The sequence below is a fragment of the Camelus ferus genome, chromosome 34, assembly GCF_009834535.1.
Source record: "Camelus ferus isolate YT-003-E chromosome 34, BCGSAC_Cfer_1.0, whole genome shotgun sequence".
Classification (NCBI taxonomy): Eukaryota; Metazoa; Chordata; class Mammalia; order Artiodactyla; family Camelidae; genus Camelus; species Camelus ferus.
In genome coordinates this window covers 18795546-18819764 of record NC_045729.1, presented here as the reverse complement: position 1 = coordinate 18819764, position 24219 = coordinate 18795546, and the positions used below count along the sequence as shown (strand labels likewise).

The following is a 24219-nucleotide window of genomic DNA, read 5'->3' as shown; positions in this document are numbered from 1 at the left end:
AGGCCCATCATGGAAGGATGAGCACTGCCCAGCAGTAGGGGCTGGAGGGGGAAGAGCTCACGGAGAGGCACGCCGGCCAAGTCTTGGGGCGTATCACAGAGGGACGGGTAGCCTGGGTTGCGGGGACGGCGGCACACTAGTGAGGAGGAGCCTGCAGGAGGTGCGTGCCGGGCCGAGGGGCTCCTGCCACACCCTGCAGGAGGCAGGAGCCCTCCGAGGCCTGGAAGATGAGGTGCGACGTGCCCCAGGCGGAGTGTTCAGATTGCGGTGGTGACAGAGTGGGGAGGGAGTGACCAGTAGGGGTGCTTCCGGTGTTCTGGCCAAAGGGGTGAGACCAGGAACTGGGCCGCAGGAGTGGAGTGGACAGTGTGGAGGCAGGAGAGCTGCAGGGGTGCGGCGGGAGGATTTGGCATGGGTGGGGGGCAGGAGGTGCCCGGCAGTGCTGATAGACATTTATGACGTCTCGCCGCGTTCTCGTTCTCCTTTTTAATCTTCACAGCAGCCTTGCAAGTGTGACATATAATTTTGAGGAGTTAGCATTTGGGCCCCCATTTTACAGATGGGGAGTCAGAGTCACAGAGTCAACTGGCACAAAGTCCCGCTGGGAAGGGGCAGAGCTGGGATTTGGAACCCAGGCGCTCACTCCAGTCTGTGCTTTTAGCTGCTGGCCACCGGTCCAACTTCTGTTTCTTGGAAGGAGGAATAGATGGAGGAACATGTCCCCAAATCAGGGACGTGGGTGGAGAAGTGCATTTTCAGGAGACTGGGACGGACACCCTGATTCAGAGTGCGTATGACACTGCAGTACAGAAATACTGATGGTCAGTGCATGCAAAGGGTCCTGGGCCGCTTGCGACCTGAGAAGCTATGCGGTCACCTGCGTGGTTAGCGTGACCCCCTCCTGGTGCGCCTGGTGCCGGTGGCAGGATCCTCCCCCGAGTCCTGCGTCTCCAGCAGTCACGGTCACGCCGGGCCCCCAGGCTGAGGACACCTGCTCTGCAGGGCTGTTGCGCCCCTCCCCCAGCACTGGCCCCTGCCTTCCTGGGCCTTGGTGACGCACTTTGCGTAGAAGGGCCAGAATCTGCAGGGCTGCCTTGCGGGTTTGCTCCTGCAAAAGAGGTCGGAGTTTTCCTGAAATGAAGCCGGACCCGAGCTCCCCTGAGCAGCTGGTGCCACAAACCTTAAAGATTCCATCTCCAAGTAAAATCTTTTTTTTTCTTGGCAGGGTTAGGGGTAACTTCTTCCAAAGATGCAAAGCTGCCAGGTGGATGGGAGAGACACCTCTCCCTGTTACTTTTACCGTGTCTGTTTTGTGGGTACCCTGGAGGCAGCACCCTAAGCCTCTCCACTTACAATGTTATTTCTTCTATTTCTTCTGACTCCTGTGTCAGCTGGTATCTCAAAACACACTTTTGAGAGCTTCGGGGAAGTGCCGCGAAGTGCAGGCGTCTGCATTCTGCTGTGTCCTCATCCCTTTCCCGCAACTGCCTGGTTTTTTTGTTGTTGTTGTTGTTGTTTTTCTGTTGAATAAGCAAAAGCAAGAGCAAATTTATTCCTCGGGATGGGAGCTCATATGAAAATGCGTAGTAATTGTTTCTTTTTGCTATTGTCGATGTGCTTCTGTTCCGTTCACTGAACTTTGCTCTCGGCTTCTGCCAACTCACATCTAACATACAGGCTACTTTCCCGCTTGTCCTTATGAAGTGGTCTCCTTTACTCCTCCAGGTCTCAGTGCAGGGGGCGCTCGCCTGTGTGCGCATGTGCGTGTCCATCCGAGTGTGTGTAATCTGTGTGTGTGTGCGCGTGTGTGCTGCAGAAGCGGGGTGGGAGGAGAGGAGGGAGAGCCAGCTGGGGTCTGCTTCAGAGGGGGACCTCCCCCAGCCTAGACTTGATCGAAGAACTCACATTACTCCAATCCTTCCACTTTGGGGAAGTGCCTGAACTCAGAAGTAATCAATTCTGATTTATATCCAGGTTGGATTTAGTGTCACCCTGGCCCGAAGCTCCACCTTCTCCCACTCTGTTTGGGTGTATTTAACTGTCTGGTTCCTGAGGCAGGTGCTGAATTGGCGTCGGACTGGGCCCTTGACCGTGGGACCCGGAACAAGTCTCCTGTCCGAGCACTGTGTCCTTGACTGGGGGATTCGGGTCGTGGGGGGCGATAAGTCACACAGTCCCTCTCAGGCCCAGCACGGGCCCGCACTCTTCCTTCCTGCTCCTGCCCTGCATCTCGGCCAGGGAGCGCGCGGGGCAGCAGTGAGGTCGCAGGAGCTCGGGGCTGGAGGGGCTTGGGGTGCTGTGAGGTTCAGACTTCCGTTGGAAAGGTGGGGGAGCTGAGCTCAGAGGAGCGGGTCAACTTGCCCAAGGCTCCGGGTGCTGGCAGTGCGTGGCCGGTGTGCTGTGCTGTTCGGGGTCCATCCGCCGCTCTGCCCAGGGGCTCACCTGTCCGTTAACTCCTAAGCATATGTGGAGCCGCGCCTCCCCGGGTGTGGCGGTGGACGGACAGATGGCCCTTCTCCTGCCATATGGTCCGGCCTTTTCAAGTGTCGGGGGCAGGAGGGGCTGTGTGCCCTCGCCCGGGGCTGGGGAGGTGCTCCTGTTGCTGAGCTGAAAACTTGCCCAGCCTCCACGTCCCTGCACCCCTCCCTGTTCTCACCCAGTCCATGCCTGGCAGTGATAACCGAGGACCTCTGCCGATGCCGAGCTCGACACCAGGGACGCGCACAGAGGGGTGTGAGGGGAGGTGCCTGCCCCGGGCAGCTAATGGGCCGAAGCACCACTGGCCAAGGCCAGCACTGGGAAGTGGGAGAAGGGTCTGATGAGTGGTCAGAGGGTCCGAGCCACTGAGGAGTGTAGGTGGGGTTCAGGGCGGGGCTGGCCAGCCTGGGGCGAGGAGGTGGGCGTCAGCAGGTACACGAAGGCCTTGGGTTGGATTAAGAAGTGGGGAAGGAGAAGACTTCTAGGGTGGGCAGGTGTGCAGGTGCACTGAGGGGCTGAGGGCTCGCGCCCAGGTGTGGGAAGGCCTTGCGTTGAGGAGTGGGAAGGCTCTGGGAGAACACGTTTTATTCTGGAGCCAGATCTCTGGTGTCAGTGATTGGGCAGGCACGTGTCTGATTAGATTTGGCTCTTGTGCCCCAGTGATCGCAACGGTATTTTGGCTCAGAGTGTTGTTGAGGACCTGACTCTACCTGCCACGGGCACTTGCTCACCTGCCTGAGGATAGAACAGGACCCCTGGGAGGCAGGCAACTTTCTGAGCCTCCCCATCTGTGAGAAGCCAGGTGGAAGGGGGCCCTTGGGGTCCAGGGAGAGGAGGCAGGGTGCCCCAGTCTTGCTTTGGATTCACCCCGGCCCCTTGTGGGTCACAGAGCCACTTCCTGCCCTCCCGCCTGCCCGCCTCAGCCTGCCTCCTCTTGAGCTGGCTTTCCACTTATCTTAATTTATTGATGAAAACTTGTTTTACGGTCCAGAGCACAGACAGCAGCAGCTCGCTGCCAAAAGAAGCATGCTCGCAAGTCGGGGAAGCGAGCTGCCTCCCGGAGATGGGCGGCTGGGGACTGGGCGGCGGAGGGAGTAACATCGTCTGGTGGGCCACCTCCTGGGTGCAGGAGAGGGGCTGGGGGCTGGGGGCAGCCGGGCTCCGGGCTGGGCAGGACCCCCGCCCGCCGCTGGCCCCTGGCTTACAGCTACTCTGCCCGCCCTCAGTCATCTGGATGGATGAGGACCGCGGGCCGTAAATGCTAATAACAACGCCCGCTTATGGCTTTGTGAAGGCACCGTGCAGGGAAGTTTATTTTCCTGAATCTCATTCAGTCCCAACTGCAGCTCTGTTCATGTGGGAGGAACTGTGAATCTCCCATTTGAAAAACAACCACTGGAAAGTCGTTTTCCAAGACTCCCCCCTGCTGGTGAACTTGAACCGAGGCCAGAGTGGTCCTCAGCCCTCCCCACCCAGACCTCACACTGGGCCTGTGTTGTTCCATGTCCGGGCAGCTTCTCCCGCCCGGTCTCGCTGGTCCTGCTGAGTGTTCCCGAGCAGGGGCCGTCTCCTGCTCCTGTGTGGCATGGCCAGCACGGCTCCCAGCTCAGTGCAGGTTCTGGGGCAGCTGCGGGGAGACCGGGTGGAAGGTGCCTGGAAGGTCACCAGCCAGGCCTCCTCATGGCTCCTCTCTAAGCGGTGGACCTGTCTCAGAGTCACTTCTGGGAGCTCCTTGGAGACGCCGTGCCCTGGTGGGTCAGAGGGGGTGTTCTTGTCCCACAGGGTGGTGACAGGCCTTTGCGGGGTCGGCCGCAGCGGCTTTTCTGTAAAGTGGGGTAGCAGCCCCTCAGGGAGCCGTTGGGACGGAGTGATGGGCTGCTCTACAAGCTCCTTTGTGGAAATAGAGGCCCCAAAAGAAGGCCCCCTGAGCTGCAAACTCGTTTATTTTGTTCCTTCCTGCTTCCTTGTGCAGAGGTATGGCCAACAATTGTCTCAGTGCTGGTAAAATCAGTGGAGTAGGTAGCCTACCTGGGCTGGACTTCCCCCTGCCTCCCCCCGCCGGACACCCGTGCACCCCGGGTGCACCCCCAGCCACGTGTTCACCCCGCTGCGCCTTCCAGCGGGGCCTGGGCGGTGTCCTGGGTCCCTGCCCTCCCTCCCACCTCGCTCAACTCAGACTGGGCTAGAAAGTCGTGGAGAATGTTTAGTGAAGTGAAGTTGGTTTTGTTTTTTTTTTTAGGTCTGTACAAGGCACAGAAAAAGGCTTCAATCATAGGATCTGCATTCACATTAAACTGGATTTAAATCCTAGGTCTGCCAGCTCCACCTGTGAGCTCAGACGAGATGCTTAACCTCTGATCATAGTTTTCTGATTGGCAGAGTGGGAGGAAGTAATAGGAACTAACTTTTCTGGTTTTTGTGGAAAGGGGCTGACACCATTCTTGGCGTGGCTTAGGGGTCAGTAAATGCTGGCTTCCCCTTCAGTGTTCTTAACATCATCATCGTCACCGCCCTATCAGCACTGCCACCATCCCTGCTCTCCCTGCCCTCCTCATCCACAAGCGGGCTCCCAGGCCACAGAGCAGAGGCCGCACTTTCGACCTCCGAGGTGGCGAGCCTTCCCTCTTCCAAGCGTGGATTTGTCCATGACCCCTTTCCGATGGATTTGGGACAACATAGGTCTAAGCAGAGGGGCCTGGTGGGTCAGAACGTGGTTTCTGGAGCCAGATTTCCTGGGTTCCGTCGCCACTGAACCCCTTCGTGCCTTCATCCTCCCATCCCATCTCCCTCCTGTAAAACGGGGAGGATGAAAATGACCCCCTCTGTCCCCGCCGTTGGGTTGGGAGGCCTAAGTGGGGCAGAAGGGGCAAAGCACTGAGAACCACGGGCACGTGGTTGAGTCCCCAGCAGCCCAGCCTCGGGGAGGGAAGGCAGGGAAGGCACCGGGGCGGGTGGGGGCATGACTCTCCCTGAACAAGTTCTGTGACCTTGGGTGCGCTCGCCTGCCACACTGCAGACCAGTAGCTTTCAGTAAAGTGATCTGAATCGCAGTGGACACGTGGAAGGGTGAGGGTGAGCCGGAGTCTCCCGTTCTACGAGGGAGACAGACAGCAGAACTGTTGTGGGGCGGGGTGAGGAGAGATCTCAGGCGGTTCCGTCAGTGGTGCAGAGACATCTCTGGCAGAGGGACCCGAACTTAACCAGCCTGTGTCCCCCATAGAGCATGTCAGAATGCCAAATCCTGGCGTGGGTGGGCACGGCTCCCGGCTGACAGTATAAATAATCAGGCTGTGGGCATAGCATCCCTGGAGAGAAGACCAATCCTGTGTTGGCCATGCATGAGGCTGATTGCAAAAGTGTGTGTGGGTGGCTGTCCTGGGGCCAGAGATGGACCTGCTTGTCAGTCACAGTCCTTCCCGACACCTGTACGTGTAATTAGAGGATATTATCTGCTGAACTTGAGCCACGGAGGACCGTCCTCATCACAGTATTAACGGGCCTTCATCCTGTTGATGGACGGAACGGAGGCAGCCCCACTGGGGGAGAGGTGCCCAAAACGGACAGATTTTCACTCTTTGACTTTTCCTCCCCCCGGGCAGTGATGGGGGCGCCTTTCCTCAAACAGGCAGAAGGGTCCCCACCCCTCCCATTCTGTAGGATGAGTTATCGTCTCCCAGATCATTTGAGCTCTTTGCCAGAAAGATGTGAAGTGAATTCAAGGTGTCCCCTGCATTTTGCAAGGAGTTTGAATAATAGCCCCGGACCTTGTACAGTATTTATATTCCAGGGAGCACAGTGCTCGGCAGGGATAATCCTAGTCATCCTCTCCGTGTCCCTGAGCTCTGGGGAGGTGCTCTTCCTCCCTCCGTCTTTTAGCAGAGACACATCCCAGGAAGGCCAAGTAGTCAGAGCCTCTTGGCGTGTGGCCGTCCCTGGGGCTCCACATCCTGAGCTGCAGGCTACTGACAGTTCTGCTTTCTCAAGGAAGCCCAGGTGGCCCCAGTTTCAACGTGAACCTTGAAGGTGGGTTTCTTAAACCCATCCCTGCCTCCTGCGGCAGCCCTGGCTTCTCGTATTACCCTATGCTTTGACGCGCTCAGAAATGCCTCTCTCCCAGATGCACGAAATAAAACAAGAGCAGGAAGGAAAAAAAATATGCTGGTGATGGGAAAATCCTTTCTCCAGACTCCTCTGACAAGCTATTCTGAGTGAGTCCTTGGTGCTTTCCCTCCCAATTTACCGTGACCTTGGGTGTTCAGACAGTACCTTGCCATGCTGTGGTCCCAGGCTGTCTCTCCATGCTCCTTCCTGCACCCAGAGCTCAGGCAGCCATTGCACTTGGGGTGCAGGTGATGAGGGCCATGTGCACACCACCCCCCAGCACAGAGAGCCCCCTTCCTGTGCTGGCACCTGCCAGGGCTTTTCACTGGGCTTGGGTGGCCTGAAGCTCCAATCTGTTTCCTGTTGTGTTGACAAGTTCTGGAGTTGGGGTCACCCTCCCTCCACTCTCCCAGGAAAGGGCCATCCTGCCCCTGGCTTGGGGAACAGAAACCTCCAGCAGAGGCCAGGACAACGAAGGGTGTCCTCCGTCTTGATAGCTCTTCCCCCGAGCCTGCCCCCTGCCGTTTTAGCCGACTGTCTCCTGCGTTCCGAGCAGGGGTGGAGGACTCCCGCTGGGTGCTGGGTGCTCGCCCGAGATGGGCAGAGTCTCGCCGTCTGGGGTTCAGTCCTCCTGGAGCGAGCTTGGGAATGCTGGGTTACAGGTGCTTCCCAAGTTTCCCTTCTCCCCTGCACCCACCCCGACCGCACTCTGGCCAGAGTGGGAAGAAAGGGCAGCTTTGCCACCCCTGGGGGCCCTCCCAGAAGGGCCGTGGTAGTGGCATGGCTCAGTGTGTACAGACTGAGTGACCACGCCCCCTCCACAGGGCTGGCAGGTGCTTGTATCACCCACTGCTCCTTGGTGTCCTAACCACACCTCACTCTGTGGTCCTTCGGGGCCTGTTCCTTGGGTTCCGTCCCTTCCAGCAGCCTCTGTCCCACTTCGGGACTCCCCGGGGGCTCTGAGCCGGTCCTTGCGTCCTTTAACATTTCCCCACTGAGTGAGCAGACCGGCAGTCAGTCTGGATAGTGGCGGGGTCGGAGTGTGCTGGCACCTGAGAAAGTAGAAGTGGGCCCTGCTGTCAGATTGGAGGAGTCCAGAGGGGCCGGGAACCAGGGTGCAGGTGGAGGTGGGCGAGGTGAGCACGTTGCCCTGCAGGCCTTTCTCCCAGACAGAGGAAGGGTGTGGAGACCAGCGTTCTAAGGGGGCCGTGTGGGGAGAGCACCAGGCAGGCCGCCCCCGCCCCGGTTCTAGTCCTTGCCCCTTGCTCCCTGGGCACCAGCTGTCTGGGCGGCTGCGCCTGCTCTCAGCCCCCCTGCCCTGGCCTTTGAAGCCCCGGGACAGATGCAGACTCTCCCCATCCCAGGGCTTGCCCCCTGCAGTCCCACAGATGCCTCGGTCGGAGTGAGCTCCTGGGCAGGGCAGAGGCACTCCACACCGAGGCCAGGCGGGGAAGCCCGAACAGATGGGCAGTGTTTCAGCAAAGCCACCTCCCCCTTTCCCCCACCGGGGTCAGAGAACACCAAGCACTTTGTGCAGTTATCTGGGACCAGGCCCGCGGTGCCTGGGCTCTTACTACCCCGACCCACCCCTGGGGCCTTAACCCGCTGCGGGGAGGACGGGCTGACCTCAGGGGTCTCCTCCATCATGACTCTTTCGTCCCTGGCACTTCTTAGAGTCTTAGACAGCAAGAGGTGTTGTGGCAAGGCCCCCTCTCAACTGTGGGATGTTCCAGTGACTTGAGGCAGTGGTCCCTATGTTCCTAATGACCCTACAGAGTTCGCTGGAGAGAAGTGGACTCTGGGGATGTGCAACTTAAAGGCTCTGTTAACCTGAGAGACTCACAGCTCCCCAGCACAGCATCCCCGCAGTTTGGCCGTGTTTAAGTGCTCTCCCCTAGAACCATCTTAGCTAGGAAATAACCTCATTATGTAATAATCAAAATGTAACTGGGTTTTAGATATGCAAATGCTTTATGTAATGTTTATTTGGAGGAAAATTTGGCTCAGAAATATGGGTGTGATCTCCCTGTCACCTGTGCAAGCTAGTGATGTTGGGGGCTGTGAAGTTGTGAAGAAATTAGAAGCTTTGAGGGAAAGTGAAGGGTCGAAAAAAGAATGGCCAAGGAATCATACTGTTTGGTTCTTCATTATGCACAAGCTCAGTGTGAACCATGACTGTGCTGTGGCTGCCAGCCAAGCCAGGGGTGGCTTGGGCTGGATTACCAGAAGTATAGAGCTCAGAATGGAGAAGGGGAGAGTGGTGTCTTTGCACATTGCACTGTCCTTGCAGGGCTGGAGGCTAACTTTCAGTGGTGGAGGGTGGCTCAGAGATGAAATCCCTGAAAGCCCTTTACTGGGCCGGGGGAAGTTGGGGAAGGATGCTGTTAGGTCCAGGACTTCAGGCGCATAAAGGCCTGCGCACGCTCCTCCTCAGTGGGTTGCTTGGGCAGAACCAGGACTAATGCCCGTTAGCCACAAGGAAGCCGGCTCCTGAGTTAATGAGGAAGAACTCTTGACCAGTTAGAGTTGTGCGAAAAAGAGTGGAGTGTGTTGCTGGCTGGTGAGCACTGGGACCCCAGGGGGCTTAAGCAGAGGCTGGACCCTTGGGGCCAGGGTCAGGCACACAGAGGCGCCTTCTCACTGGGGGGCCCCCCACCCCCTCCGTGCCCTGATCCTCCTGCCTGCTGGGTGGCTTTGGCGAAGGTGTCTCTGTGACTTTGTCCCCTCCTTGCAGAAGTGGAAACACTGTCCGGCTGCTCCTGCCTCCCTCTGTGGCCGTGAGAGTGAAGCTGCAGGCCCCTCGGAGGCCAGGGCGGCTGAAACACAAAGTAGCCGCCCCGCTCCTGGCACAGACGCAGTGCCCCTCTCCCGGTGATGGAGTCCCCGGCAGCCGGCTTCTCCCGGGGCCGGCAGGATCATTACCAGCCCGTACGTCGGCCGTGAAATTTAAGTCGTTTTGGTTTTCTTTTTTATTCTCCACATCCACTAATTTATTAAATGCCATTAAATGCTGGTGCTTGGCCCTGGCTCGTGGAGCACAGGGTGTGGGGGTGAGTGTTTGAAGGGCCTCTGCAAAGCCAAGGGGGCGGGGAGGGTGCAGGGGCTGGGTTGAGGCCTTCTGCAGAGACACTGAGGCAGCGGAAATGAAAACAGTTGGGGTGTGCTGAGCTGTGGGGGGCTAGGGCAGGCAGAGCAGGTGACTTACAGGGACGGGCGAGGGGCTGCAGGTGAGCTGGGGTAAACTGGCGCTGGTGGGGATGAGGGGCTGCAGGGCTTCGTTTTCAGGCGGGTATATGTGTCTAGGTCTGGTGCTGTTCCCAGGCCCTCCCATCCATCCATCCATCTATCCGTGGAACAAATATTTATGTAGTCTCCAGGCATGATCTGGGGGTGGCATAGAAATATCTGAGACGTGAACCTGGCCTGGGGTGCTGGGGTATTAGTGCGGGTGGGCAGCGTGTCTGCACAAAGGGCTGGGCGGGGATGTGCTGCCCTGGGTCCAGCTCTGGCACAGGAGGTGACCCCAGGCAGGGCCGTCCTGCACGCAGGAGAAACGGCGGCAGCTGTGAGGGGTCATGGGCAGTGGCTGTGCCGGAGCCCTAAGCAAGCGGCGGCGGGAGCTCAGGAGGGAGGTGGGTTCAGGGGGCTTCACCCCCACAGAACTGGGATGCTGCATAAAAAATACATAAGGACACATGGCAGAAACTATATTAAACTATATTAAAACTATAAATCAATATGGTTCCAACTGAAGATCGGGCACATGCCATGGGGTGTTGGCTAATTACAGCAGACTTTATAAATGAGGCCATAGCCTGCCGGCCTCACTCTGCCTGCTGGGCATCTGCAGGATGGGCCTAGGGTGACGAGGAATCCTGATGCCGAGACTCTGAAGGGGCTGTACCTTCTCCCTTCTGCGGGGTCAGCAAAGGGCCCAAATGGGAGAGCCTGGAGGAGGGGGACCCACTGGCATTTGCCAAGGGGAGGTGCTGTTCTAGGCCCTGGGGATTTAGTAACAGACAAAACAGACCCAAACCCTAGCCCCTGGAGAGAGCAAGGCAGGGCAAGCCAAGGGTGGAACTTGTTAGCTCCTATCTGGACTTGGGCTCCTTTGGAGCCTGAGTGGGAAATACTTACAAGTGCCCTTGGGTGGGGGCAGGGCAGGGGCAGGAGGCTTGGTGGCCAGGGTGGCCCCCAGGCCTGCCCCCACTTGGAGAGGGCCGCTGACCAGGCCCGGAGGCCGCAAGGTGGCTGGTCCCAGTCCCCTGAGTCACCCGCCTCGTCCCAGAGTTCCCTCCTGCACTGGGCTTGAATCTGGCCTCCTGTCTCAGCTGAGACAAGCCTCTGCTTTTGGAAGGGCATTTTCCCAAATGCCACCAGCTAGGCTCTCCAGCTCTAGGCTGTGTCACTGCAGGCCCTGCCTGCTTCCTGTGCTCCCTCCTCCCGTCCAGCCTCGCCCTCCCCGCCCCTAGCCCCTGCGCAGCCTTCAGAGGTGGCTTCCTGTGGTCCTGCCCTCCTGCCCAGCAAACCCTTTCTTCTGTCAACCCCTCCCTCCTGCCCTGCCCTGGCCCTCAGCCCCTGGACTGCCCCGCCCTGGCCCTCACCTCATGTGTGTGTGTGTCATCCCTCTCAGAGCCCGGATGCTGCCCGCCCCTGGAGGACCACAGCAGATTCTCCGTCTGGTAGCCGTCTTGTCCGGGAGGCCATAGCCAAAGGGTGGACACCTGGCCCAGGTGCGGGGCTCGGGCAGGGATTCTCAACCTCTTGGCATTTGGGGCAGAAGGTTCTGTGTGGTGGGGGCTGCCCCAGGCCCTTTCGGATGCCTAGCAGCATGCCGGGCCTCGGCCCACTAAGATGCCAGCAGCTCCTCCTCCCCAAATTGTGACCACAAAACCGTCTTCAGACGCAGCCGGCCGTCCCTGGGATTAAAGTCACTCTGGTTGTACCACTGGGCTTGGGGAGAGACCAGTGCATCTCAGGCTTGGGGCCTGAGAAATTCTCTAGTCCAAATGCCACATTTTAAAGGAAATTGGGCCTCAGAGAGGGAGCGTCTCGGTGTCACACTGGGGAGCAGTGTAATGGAGGAGGTGTTATAGAAAAAGGGTTCAGGCAGCTCTCTGCAGGCTGGGCTGAGAAACAGAGGCCAGAGGCTGGCAGGGGTGCGTGGCCGGGACCTGGGCGTGGGGCTCAGGCATTGGCCTGGCACCTCTCACCTGTCGGGGGCTCAGCGTGCACTCATGGTCTCCTTAGTGCTGTGGTGTCACCGGGGTTCTGCACCAAAAGCCAGGAGGCCAGGTCCTAGGCCCGGCGTGGTGGTATGATGGCCACTCAGTGTCCTAATCTGTGAACATAGGGCCCAAGGACTCTGCTGGTTCTGAGTCAGAGATGGGAGCTGGGGTCCGTCCATTTCAGCAGGAGGATATGCGGTGAGCAGGGCTCCTCGTTACCTGCAGGGCCTCATTCACTCAGCAGCAGCCTTGCGGGGGTGGGGCCGGGCGTGCAGCTTGGAGAGGACAGCTGGGGAACTTGGGTCCAGGCTGCTGGTGGGGGCAGCAGGCCTTACCTGGGACCTACCCTGGGGAAAGGTGACCTAGGACAGGAAGTGAGGAGGAAGCAGACGTGGGGCTCGGGGAACAAGCTTTGGGGAGCTGGTGCACCAAATCAGAGGTCGGCGAGTGTGAAGTCAGAGATGACCCACTTCTGGAATTTCTGAGCTGTTGAGATTTCCCTTGACCTCACAGCCCCTCCCCCAGGAGGGACATGGAGAGAAGAGGCACAAGGCCCCCTCCCAGCAGAAACCGGCCTCGGGGGACAGTTGAACAGTCACCCGTCAGTATCCGAGGGGCACTGGTTCCAGGAGCCCCTGCAGGTGCCCAAGTCCGCAGGTGCTGGAGTCCCTCTTGTGCAAGGGCGTGGTGCACCTGGTGGTGCCCCGAGGACTCCCCCAGGCTGGGGAGGGCCGGGGGGCTGGTGTCTCCAGCGCAGGGTGGGAGGGCGTCGTGCGGCTGCAGGGGCCCCAAGGCCAGGCTCCTTATCTGTAGCGGGTGACGGGGCAGCAGTGGGGTCTCTTATTCATTCCAGGGTCTGGCGTTTACAGCCATCCATCCTCAGCATGGAGAGCATGAATTTCCATGGTGTGATTAATGAAAGAAAAATTGAGCCGGCAGCATAGAAACTGACCAGATTGAAGGGAGTTGGTGACAACTTGGACAGGTCTTTGTGCCTCTCTGCAAACCCAGAGCTCCGACCCGGCCTGGGGCACCACCTGGTGGTTGTGTGGGTGGTGGCGCCCCGTCCGCAGCCGAGCTGGTTGGATACCCCTTGGGGTGGGTGCTCTGGGTCTGGTGTGCCCACACCCAGGAGCCTTGGCCCCGTCCCCCTGGGGCTGCTGCAGGGCACAGGGCACAGGGCTGCTCTCCACAGCGTGGGGACCCAGCACCTGCTCCACTCACCCCACTCCATGACTGCAGCTCCTGGAACCAGCTGGTGTAGGGATGTGTGGGAATGGCCCCATTTCCCGTGCTGTGCCCGGTCTGCGCTACCCTCCGTCTCCTGGTTTATCGAAATCCTCCTCGTGTGCTGAAACCCAGCAAGCCCTTCCAAATGCCTCTGGAACTGGACCACCTCTCAGCACTCCTGCATGGCCAGCTGCTGGAGATGGCCACCAGCCCCACCTAGTCACCTGGTCGCTGCAGTGGCTTCCTGGTTGCTCACCCACCTCCCCCTATGCCCTCTGATGGACTGTTCTCCGAACAGCAGCCAGAGTGACCTATTGAAACCATAGGTCAGCTCACTGTCCTGCTACTGGCTTCCCATCCCACCGAGAACACCATTTTCTTTCCTGAGGCCTGTGAGGTCCCGCCTGCTGGTCACCAGTGTCACCTCCAGCTCCCCTGGCTGGCCAGGCACACTCCTACCCCAGGGCTTTTGCACTTTCTGTTTTCTCTAGAACGTCCTTCCCCCATTATTTACATGGCTCACTTTCCCTCTCGCAGGTCCCTCCTCAAATGCCGCCTTTCTGACCTGACCCCCACCCCCCTCCCTCAGTTACTTTCTGCCTCCTTTTTATCCTTATTTTTCTTCACGGCCCCTGAAGTTCTGCTGTGTGTGTGCTTTATATGACGCCTGTGTCCCCTGCACAAGTCCCCTCTTCCCGAGGGCAGGGCTTTGCCCCCATCTCCCCCGCGCTCAGGGCAGGGCCTGGCTTTACTGAGGAAGTGCTCCGTGTGGGTTTGCAGACTGAGTGGGAGAGGAAGTGCCGTCTCCTTGGGCAGCCGCTGCCTCTGCCTGGCCTTCCCAGCGCTCCGCCAGCTCATGGCCACCCAGTCTTCACTGCCTGTCTGTCCTCTCCCTGAAGCTGGGGCAGCGCGAGAGCCGGGGCGGGCTGGGTTCCTGGGAGCCCAGGAAATGCCTCCCAGAGGCCGGCATGCGGCCTTGGCCTTCTCCTCATGTGCTCTCTTTCCATTAGATTCTCACCCAGAAGTGGGTCGGGGAGGTGGGTGACAGTATCTCACTGTCCCCCTGCCCAAGCCCACCATGCTGAGGGACTGCCTCCTCCTCCTGGCACCTGGACGCCTGTGTCATTTATTTGGCGCCAGTGCATACGGCCTGGGGGGTTGCTGCTCCTTCCTTGCTCCCGTCTGGCCCAGAGGAGGCCCCGGGAAGGACAGGGCTCTGACTTGGTCCTTGTTCTGTGTCCAGCACAGATGGTGCAAGCTGTGTTCAGTAAGTCCTGGGTGACTGATGGACTGGCTCCTTAGACCCAGCGGACTTCCCTGGGCTGCTGGAGGCAGTGGGGGGAACATCAGTTTACGGGGCGTAAAACAAGGCCACCCGGGAAACAGGAAACTGCAGCTTCCATGGCATTGCAGCCCCCAGGGGCCAAGCAGGAGGGCGGGAGCCGGGCCAGGTGCCAGCTGCCGGCTCCTGGCTCGCTGGGCTGGAAGGCGGAGGCGTGGTGCACCCATGTCCTGCACATCGGCCAGACCCCCGGCCAGGCCAGCGAGCTCTTTTCTATTTCCATCAGTGTGAAATCTGTTCTTCACGCTCCTGAGGACAGCGGGCAAGTGGCCCTTCTGGTCAGGGCAGCAAGACAGTCGCTGCAAGATCTGGCTCAGAGGAGCTGGGCTCCAAGGTTCTCTCCCCAACCCCAGAGACGAGCCCTTGCTTACTCTGGTAACCACCGTGCGCCCCCTCCCCTGCTGCCTTCCTGACTGCCAGGGCCCCCCCTCCTGCCAAGTGGAATAATCATGTGCATCTAGAACCTTCCGTATTTGTTCCATGCTTTCCTGTGTGTTATTTAATTCCATCCTCATTGGAGTGACCATAGGAGGTTCGTGAAGCTGATGTGGTCCGTTTGTCAGACGGGGAGGCCGGGACCCAGAGAGGCTGGGGGCTTTGTGTCAGTCACACCACAACGTGGTCTGGGCCTGGTTCTACCCTGAGTCTCATGTTTGGGGGCCTGGGGAACGGGGTGGGAGACATGCATTCCAGTTCCGTGGGGACAAGACGAGGGCCGTGCCGGTCTAACGGGCTTTCCTCTCTCTCCAGCTCTGTGGCTGTGGGCTGCTCGGAGTGGGCATTTGGCTCTCCGTGTCCCAAGGCAACTTTGCCACCTTCTCCCCCAGCTTTCCCTCGCTGTCTGCAGCCAACCTCGTCATTGCTGTGGGCACCGTCGTCATGGTGACGGGCTTCCTGGGCTGCCTGGGGGCCATCAAGGAGAACAGGTGCCTCCTCCTCAGTGTAAGTTGGACCCCAGTCCCCCAGCCCTCCGGGCTCTGGATCGCCCTGCATCTGGGCCACTTAGTCAACTGGGGGCCCAGCTGGAGCCTAGGGAAGTTGCTTCTGGAATGTTCTTTACCTGACCATACCCCTCTTCCTCATGATTGGCTGTCCCTCCCCAGCTGCCCCCACTCCTTGATTGGCTGTCTACTTTTTCTCCCTCTGCTGCCCATCTGGGATTCCTCAGGAAGGGGTGGCCTCTCCCAGGCCTGGGAAGCCCTGTCCAGGTGCTACCCATCCCCTGCCTCCCCCCACCGCCTCCCTGCCATCCCTGTTTGCACCCCGTCCCCGGCCACAACCTCTGCCTTGTGCCCACGCCTGGACCTTCTCTTTCCAGTTTTTCATCGTCCTGTTGATCATCCTCCTGGCAGAGCTGATCCTGATTATCCTCTTCTTTGTCTACATGGACAAGGTGAGCCTTCCCAGAAGGGAGGAGGTGTAGGAGTTTCACTGCCTTGGGGCTGGGTCAGGGCAAGCTGGAGGAAAGGCCCTGGCGGGTCACACCTTTGAGGAGAGGACAGCTAAGAAAGGCCCCGGGAAGGCTTTGGTGGGGACTGTGGGGTGGTTCATTACCTCGTGTAGTCTCAGGACCTGGAGTCCTCTAAATTACCCAGGGATGCTGCAGACTGAGCTCCCCATCCCCAGGAGTACTCAAGCATAGTTGTGCTGACCACTTGGAGAAGGGCTCAGAGCTGGCTCGGTGGCTGGGCTGGGTGATTGGAGGGTGACACGGTAGAACCTTCCAGGTGACACTGTAGGTAGGGCTCAAAGTGGAGGGAGCTGTGCTTCCTTTTTTGGAGACCTTTGAGGACAGGACAGCTGCTCCCTGTGCTGGGGATCTGGAGGAGGTGGGGTGACCCCTGATAACCCCGCTGTGCTGGACAGTTCCCAGTCAAGCTGGGGAAGCTTCCCCTGGGGCCCGACCACCAGGAAGGATTGGCCAAGCTGCACTGAAAGGGAGAGTCATTATTAGGATTAGAAACGATAATTCTTTTGCATCTGTGAAAAGGAGGCAGTAATAACACTGAGAGATCTCATGGACCAGCCCCATTCCTCTCTCTTTATGGGAGTCATTCCCTTTAATTCTCCTGACAGCCCCAGAGGTAGATGTGGTTTTCCTGTATTACAGGCAAAGTAGAGGTGAGAGGGTCTAAGTTACTTCCTGGCGAGAGGTGGGCCCACGCTCAAAATGGCTGGCCTGCCCTCCTGTGGATCCCAGGGTGTGTTTTGAGAGCGGCAGCACTGGGGATAACGATGCTGTGGGCCTGGTGGCAGAGTTGCCTGTGTGTGGCTGGTCCTGCCATGAGGGGAGTGGAGGCGCTCTGATGTCTCTGCCTCTGAGTTGCCGCTCTGGCCCGGAAGTGCGACCCTGCCCCCAGGCGTCACCCACACTGGGCTGGCAGGGCCTCCCCTAGAGGACGAGCTGTGGCCGCAGTTCTGGTGGACCTGGACGAGCTGGGGGGAGTGTCCCACCCGACCTGAGCCTTCCCTCACCTGACAGGTGAACGAGAACGCCAGGAGGGACTTGAAGGAGGGACTGCTGCTGTACAACTCGGAGGACAACGTGGGGCTTAAGAACGCCTGGAACATCATCCAGGCCGAGGTGAGGGGCGGGGCAGCACACAGCGGGCGGGGCCGAGGTGAGGGGCGGGGCAGCACACAGCGGGCGGGGCCGAGGTGAGGGGCGGGGCAGCACACAGTGGGCGGGGCAGGCAGGGGCCGGGCCTTACTCTGCCCAGGAGACCCGGCGCTTTCTGGGTCAGACACCTCGCAGTGGAGACTGGGGCGAGGCCGGGAGGGAGGCGAGCCGGACTGGACGCAGGAGTGGGCAGGCCTGCAGAAGCCGAGGCGAGCGGCAGTGGGGAGCAGGGAGCTGGGAAGGACGGATAATCGAGGACACATCGTCCAAGCCCTCCCTTTCTGGAGCTCTGGCACCAACGGCAGCTTATTTTAGCCGCAGGTTTGCCTCCCTGATTATGGCTCAGGTGAAGAGGCTAGGCTTCTAAGAGGAGACAATCAGTACAGCCCCCCGTGGGGCTCTGGGGAGGGGCTCCCGCCAGCCTGGGAGGAAGAGCCCAGGGGACTGGCAGCAGAGGGCTGAGCGCCCTGCCAGGTGCCCAGCGCCCGGCTCAGAGGCGCAGATGGTGTGGCCTTCTGCCCTCCGGCCTCCGGAAGGACCTTTCACTGCCTCCTCTGCGGGCCCAGCTGAGGGCCAAATTGGGCACAAGAAGGCTGAACTCCAGGTGGCAGTTGGCATGGGGTGGGTGGCAGGGGAGGCCCAAGAGGACCCGGCGTGGCCTGTCTGACCTGTGTGTCCCGCCCCCCCCTCCCCGCAGATGCACTGCTGTGGTGTCACGGACTACAGGGACTGGTACCCAGTGCTGGGGGAGAACACGGTCCCCGACCGCTGCTGCATGGAGAACTCCCAGGGCTGTGGGCGCAACAGCACCACCCCGCTTTGGAAAAAGGTGAGCCCTGGCCCCCCAGGGGCCCACGCGGTGGATGGTCCTGGGAGGGTGGGCCTGGACACCAAGGAGACGGCTTCATGTGGGATGGGTGGGGGCACACAGGACTGAAGCCAAAAGGCAGGTGGGAAATGGGAGTCTGGGTCCACTCTGGGGAGTCAGAGTGGCCCAGGGTCTGGACTGTGCATTGGGGTCTTGTAGGTGGGGTAGGGGTGGGGCCTGCTCAAAGGCCGGAGGACCAGGTGGGGGCCTGGGGAAGGCAGGAGGAAAGAGTGGGGACAGAGACAGAAGGGCAGGGAGGTGGGGGCTGGGCAGGAGGGCCCCCAGTCATGCCAGTGCCTTCACCTGTGGTCCTCGCCCCTAGGGCTGCTACGAAAAGGTGACCATGTGGTTTGATGACAACAAGCATGTGCTGGGCACCGTGGGGATGTGCATCCTAATCATGCAGGTAAGAGCCTGCCGGAGGAGCACACAGACCCCCAGGGAGATGGTGGCCCAGGCGGCCAGAGCCGTGTGCTGTTCTGCCCCTGCCGCCAACCCAGTGCTTCCCTCCCAGTGCCTGTCTGACCCTGCGGGGCCCTACCATGGCATCATCACATCCCGTTGAGCCTTGAGCCTGTGCTGGCATCACATGAAGGACCCATGAGTTTTCTGGTGACAGGCCTGTCCCCCCAGCACGGGACGTTTGCCTTGAGACTGAGCTGAGTGGCACGCTATGCGGTGTGTGCTGGTGTCCCTGATCCTCTGCCTCCCGCTGGCTTGGGGTCCATGGGCCAAGGGGGCACAGACTGGTGTTAACAGTCCCCTAAGTGCAGCAGCGGTGAGATGCGTCTGCTGCGGCCAGAAACCGCGCCGTGTACCTAGAACCTCACAGAAGTGACTCGGCGGTTTTCAGTGTTCCTGCCACTTTCCCCGACTCAGCTGCCATTTAGGGTCGGGCCTTGTCTCCCCACCATACTCCCAAACAGCAGGTTTCTGGGCCTCGAGAAGCTCGGTATGCTCTGCCCAGACGGCTCCAAGGGGCTGAGCTCCCCTGTGTGAGGCCTCCTCTGCTCTGCACCGTCCTCGCCCTGCTGGCCTCCTCTGGGCACACGAGGGGCTGTCCCCTCTTGCTCTGGGCGCCGTGGCTCCTGCCTCAGGCCCCTCCCTGGTGTCTTTCAGGTCCTGGGCATGGCCTTCTCCATGACTCTGTTCCAGCACATCCACCGGACTGGTAAGAAGTACGATGCCTGAGCTGGCTGGCCGAGCGCCCCGGCCCCACGTGGACACTGTGCCAGGGAAGAGTTCAGCTTTGTGTTGCCTGCCCGCACCCTCCAGACTGCTGACCCCTGTGCCCGCCTCCCCAGCCCGCCTCCCCCGCCACCCCCCAGCAGCCTTTTCGGTGGGAGGATGCTGGGGACGAGGAGGCGCAGAGACTTGGGGTGCCGGGTTGCCCGATTCCTGCATCTGTGTATTTGCCAAAGAAGACAGGGTGGGCGGGGGGCATGCTCTAGGAGCCCCCAGCACTGAGGGTTTCTGCCCTGCCCTTCCTCAGCTGACACTTTGTCCCCATGTGGGGGGATCGCAGCGCCTCCTCCTGGTGGAGACGCTGCCCAACGGAGGCCCCTGGCGCTCACGGCCGCCCGAATTGAGGAGAGTGGGTGTGCTAGTGGGGCTGCGGCTGACCGCCTCTGGGCCAGGACCCTGGGAGCATCTTGCCCAGGCTTTTTATACCTTTAGTGTAACTTTTTTATTTTATTTTACTCTGATTACGATTATTCAGGAATACTCTCAGATAAGTTTAGGGTTAGCTTTCTGATTTATAACTTTTTACTGCGTTGATTTCTGTAACGGTTTGGTTTTCTTTCTGAGGGTGGGGGACGGGCGGGGGACGGGTGGGGACAGAGGACGGTTTCAATCAGGACAGACAGCAGTGCACACTTGGGAGGCTCTTGTTGGGATGGGGGGCAGCGCCAGGACACACTGAGGTGGGGGCCGGCTGGGAGGTGGGGGCCTGGAGGAGGCAGGTGGGATGGAGGTGCCGGGAGCGGTGTGGAGGTGAGTCCTGAGGGACGGCCGAGGCCTGTGCGAGAGGCCAGGGCAGGGGGGCCTCGGGGGGCTGTGAGCGCTTTGCTGGGCCCGAAGCTGAGCGGTTGGGGGTCCTTATGCTTCACTGGTGAGCAGCTCTTTTTCCTTCTTCCTGCCTCCCGCCCTCTGCGGTGGGAGGGGCTCCCCTTCCACCCCGTGCGGGCGTTCCCGCGACAGGTTCCGCAAACCCGTTTCTTTCACAGACATTCCTGCTAGGAACTCCGACAAATACCTCTCTAGTTCACATGCTGCTCTCTCACATTGCTTCTGGAAGGGGAAGCTGTCCTCATGTGGAGCTGCTCACATAGTTGGCTAGAGGACCCGTGACTGCCAGGAGGGGCGGGTGGGGCGGGTGGTGCGACTGGCCCAGCCAGAGTCCCTGGGCTGCTGACTCCCTGCTGGGAGGGAGGGGAGGGTGTCCTTCCCGGTCCCAGGACCCACATCTCCTTCCTCTGGGTTCACTGATGTTGGGGTGGGTGGCGATCACGTCCTCCATGACCCCAAGGAAAAGTACAGAAAACCCAAGAGCAGTCAGATGGGATCCTATTACAGTAGCCCCTGGACAAAGCAGCCCGAGGCAAGGCCTGGAGATGGATGGGCAAGGGGTGTTTGACTGCAGGGAGGTGCCCCGACCAGGGCTCATGCTGGTCTAAGTGAATTTTGCAGTTAAAAAAAAAAGTCAAGAATCCGTGGGGCTGAGCATGGAAAGGTTACCCACCAGCTAGCCAGCACCTAGAGCTCATCCCAAGATGGGCCTCGCCTGGGCACTGCCTTTGTCCTGCACCGTTTAGCTGGGCATCTGGGCCTCTTCTGGGCTGCATCTCTTCTCCAGCCTCCTCCATCTGTTTGTTCTAAGAGCTGAGACCTGGCCATCAAGCCAGCAACCCCTCCCCGCCCTTAAGTACAAGATGGTTGGGACCAGGAGTACAGAACTTTAGGTGTGTTCCGGAGTCACGTTCTAGGGGGCATGGGGAGTGGAGAGGAGGGTGGTCTCAGACAGCTGGGCAGAGTAAAGACCACCTCCTGGGACAGGAGTAGGGGTTGCTGATGGGAAAGCCTGCCGGTAGGGTCTCAGGTGGAGGATGGGCTGGTGCGCCGGAGAACCACCCACCCAGCCCTCTGGCCCTATCTCCCTGGGAAGGGCTTCATTGCCTCCCGGGAACCCAGATCTGCAGAGCCTGGAGCAGATGGGCCACCAGGCCACCATGAGGTCCCCTTGACAGACGAGCATTGAAGAGGCACAGTGGGACCTGCTACGTCATGAGTTTGTGATGGGGGGTTGTTGATGCCGATTAATGCAATTTCTAATTTTTGTTCAAATCAGCAGCAAAAGCCTAGCGCCTTGGGCGTGTATGGCCTCCCTGGTGCCCTAGGTGTCTGGAGCGTCACGGGTGTCCTCTAGCCCTGGGACCCCTGCCTCAGTCTCCCTCCTCCTGCCAGCCCCCAACCTCGTCCGTCTGTCCTCAGAGCCTTGTTCACAGTTCCGAAAACTGCCTTCTTGCCTCGCCCTGTGCTTGGCTGTTTGTCACTTGGCTTGGCCCACACTGGGCAGCAGGCTCCGGGCACGGGGTTGGAGGCCCTTCTGGGCCCCATGCCTGTCCTGTAGGGGGGTCCCCACACTGTGCGGAGGGCCTGCTGTGTGATGTCAGTGGTGGTAGCCCGGCTTCTCAGTTTCTCCCAACGACGGTCTCGTGGGCAGAGTTACCGGAGTCAGTTCCCTCCCTGGCGGCTCCTTGCTAGGGTTGGAGTTCCCTGGGGTCTGATGCAGACAGATTACAGAGTTGACGTCAAAGGCCAAGGTTCTGCAGATTTCTGGAAGTGCCTGCTTCAACCTGGCAGGGGAGGTGGGCGAGCAGGGCCGAGCACAGCCCTTGGAGGGGTACAGGGAGCCCAGTAGGTGCCGACACCCCTCCCCCCCTCCCGCTGGAGGAGCACAGCCCATCTCCCTGCCGGCATGGGCCTGCATCATGACCTATCACTCTGGAAAGGATGCTGACCCGCCCCAGACCCTCACGTAGGTGTTCTGGCTTGATTTGGAACCAGGTGGCCATCCCTCCTTGCGTTGGCCAAAGAGTGGTCCCGGTGGAGGGGAAGGACGTCCCCGCCTCTCTGGCCCCTGCCCACCCAATGGTGGAGGTGCTAACAGCAGGGACCCGGCAAGGACGGGAGCTGGGGCTGGGTGCCCGGGGTCCACTCTGCCCCTTGGCCCTTCAGAGCCCGCCTCTGGTGTTCCCTTTCCCCCACCCTCCTCTGCCGCGTGAGGCTGAGGTCCAGGCGTGTCCGGGCCTCCCTCCCTGGCCGGGCCCCGTGCAGCCAAGGCCGGGGCTCGAGTCCACACCCAGCCCACCAGAGCGGCGCGGCCGAGCGGGGACACGCGTGCTGGTTTCAGTGCACTTTTCTGCTTGCGATGCCGTATCTGCGTGCTCCCTTCATCCTGGTCCTGGCTTTATGGAACGCCATGTTTTTAGCATGTTTTTAAATAAAAACTGATAACGTGTCAAAAGCACAAGCAGGCTGTCTCTTTGTGGTGTTTGTGTCCCCTGAGCCACGCCTGTGACTGACTCGGGGGTTGGGGTGAATGGGCAGGCTGCCCGCCTGTGCGCGGCCGCAGCAGGGACCTCAGCCCCCTTCTCGGGCCCAGGCTATGGGTCAGCTGGGCGAGGCGGCCGCTCTGTGGGCACCTGAGCAGTCCTAACGCCCCCTGGCTCCGTGACCAGACTTCGGCTTGGTCACGGGCCCTTCAGGTGGCTTGAGCCCTCTGCACGAGAGGCCAAATCCCACCTCGGGTCTGTCGCCACCATAGACGGCCAGTCTCGTGGGCCGAGCCCCTACGTGGGGGGTCCTGAAGCCCCCGGGGGTTTGCTGAGGATTGAGGAGTCTGAGGAAACCTGCTCAAAGGTCCAGCTGGACTGGGGTCCCTGAGAGCCTCCCCAGGGAGAGTTACCGGGGGATCTTCGGGCTGTGGGGGCAGAGGTAGGCACGGCTGAGAGGCGGGTGACCCTCCGTCATCCACTGAGGACCAACCAGGTCATCAGAACGTGGGAGGAGCCACTTCCCCCACCCACCCTGCTCTCACTGCTGCCCCAGCCTGTGGACGCCCCGCTGGGACGCCGGCTGGCCCCTGTGCTGTCTGCTTCTGGGGGATGGGGTGCAGCCCAGCCCGGGCTGTGAGCGCTGCCCTCCCGTTGGGTGAGCCCAGCTGTGAGAGGCAGGTGCCCTGGCTGGGCAGGGGTCACAGCCTGGAAGCCGGCAGAAGAGTCTGAATTTCAAGCTAAGAGCAGGGGGAGCCGGCTGAGGGGTCTGAAGCCCCGTGTGACCGGCTCAGCTCCGCCTTGAGGGCCACGGCCATGGCTGCAGAGTGAGAAACAACAGAGGCAGCAGCGGGGTGGGGAAGGTGACAGATTTGAGGGACCCATGGGAGAACTGACAAGCCTCAGTGATGGACCAGGTTTGCTGGGGGAGGAAGAGCCTTCCCACCATCTCCCCAGCCTGAGCCCCTCGCCCCGACAGGCGGATGACCACGGGAACCAGAGGCGGTGCGCGTCTCCCAGGCTGCGGGCTCACGTGCGGGAGATGGGCCGAGACCAGCGGGGTGGAACAAACCCCTCCCATGCTGGTGCGGAGCTCCCTGGCGTGCACAGTGCGGGCGTCTGTGGGCATCACCTAGGCTCCTCCAGCTGTGCCGGCCGCACTGCGTCTGCACATCCCCCTTAGAGAGGTACTGCGTCGGCTGGGAGGGGCGGCTGTTTGGGAGCTGGGGGCCTGGGCTGGGCTTGCACCCTGCGTGTGGAGTCTGCAAGAGCGCTGGGCGCTCGCTGAGCTTGTCCTGGTTGCATCACCTGCGCAGTGAGGACGGCACCTACTTTACAGGTTTGCTGTGCAGATTCAACAAAAACTCACATGTCAAGACGTCCAGCTTGTTCTTGGACCAGAGTAGGTGTTTGGCAAGAAACTGGTCAAATCTGGGACCTCAGGAGTCCCCAAACTAGAGGTGGAGCTCCAAAGAAGAGCATCCCCTGGCTGGAAACTGGGGACCCAGGAGAGAGATCTGGAGAAGAGAGCTGGTGTGTGGAGGGCGGGGCAAGCTCAGGAGACATGTGTGGGCTCGGTGGGCAAACTCCCCTCCACACCGACCCGTGCCTTTTCTGCTCTGCTGAACCGGTAGCAGCACTAAATAACCCACAGAAGGAAGAGGGAAGTCGGATTAAATGAGTGTCATCTTGGACACAAGGATATCGGCATTGCAGTGGTTCCTTCTTAAAGCATTCAGCAAAGATCGGGAGGCTATTGATTTAGCCATCTTGTTTTTGCTGGGTTTAACAACAGC

At 60.1% G+C, this 24219-nt stretch overlaps 1 protein-coding gene across 1 annotated transcript in view; it reads left to right on the top strand.

The window, feature by feature from the left end:
* TSPAN9 (tetraspanin 9) overlaps window positions 1-22401 on the top strand; it is a 167090-nt gene extending 144689 nt beyond the window's left edge. Inside the window, exons 4-9 of the mRNA XM_032473231.1 lie at window positions 15130-15321; window positions 15698-15772; window positions 16862-16963; window positions 17697-17828; window positions 18190-18273; window positions 18987-22401. Coding sequence (XP_032329122.1) covers window positions 15130-15321; window positions 15698-15772; window positions 16862-16963; window positions 17697-17828; window positions 18190-18273; window positions 18987-19058 — 657 coding nt within the window. The 3' untranslated portion in view covers window positions 19059-22401. The remainder of the gene's footprint in view (window positions 1-15129; window positions 15322-15697; window positions 15773-16861; window positions 16964-17696; window positions 17829-18189; window positions 18274-18986) is intronic.
* Window positions 22402-24219: the final 1818 nt, after the last annotated feature.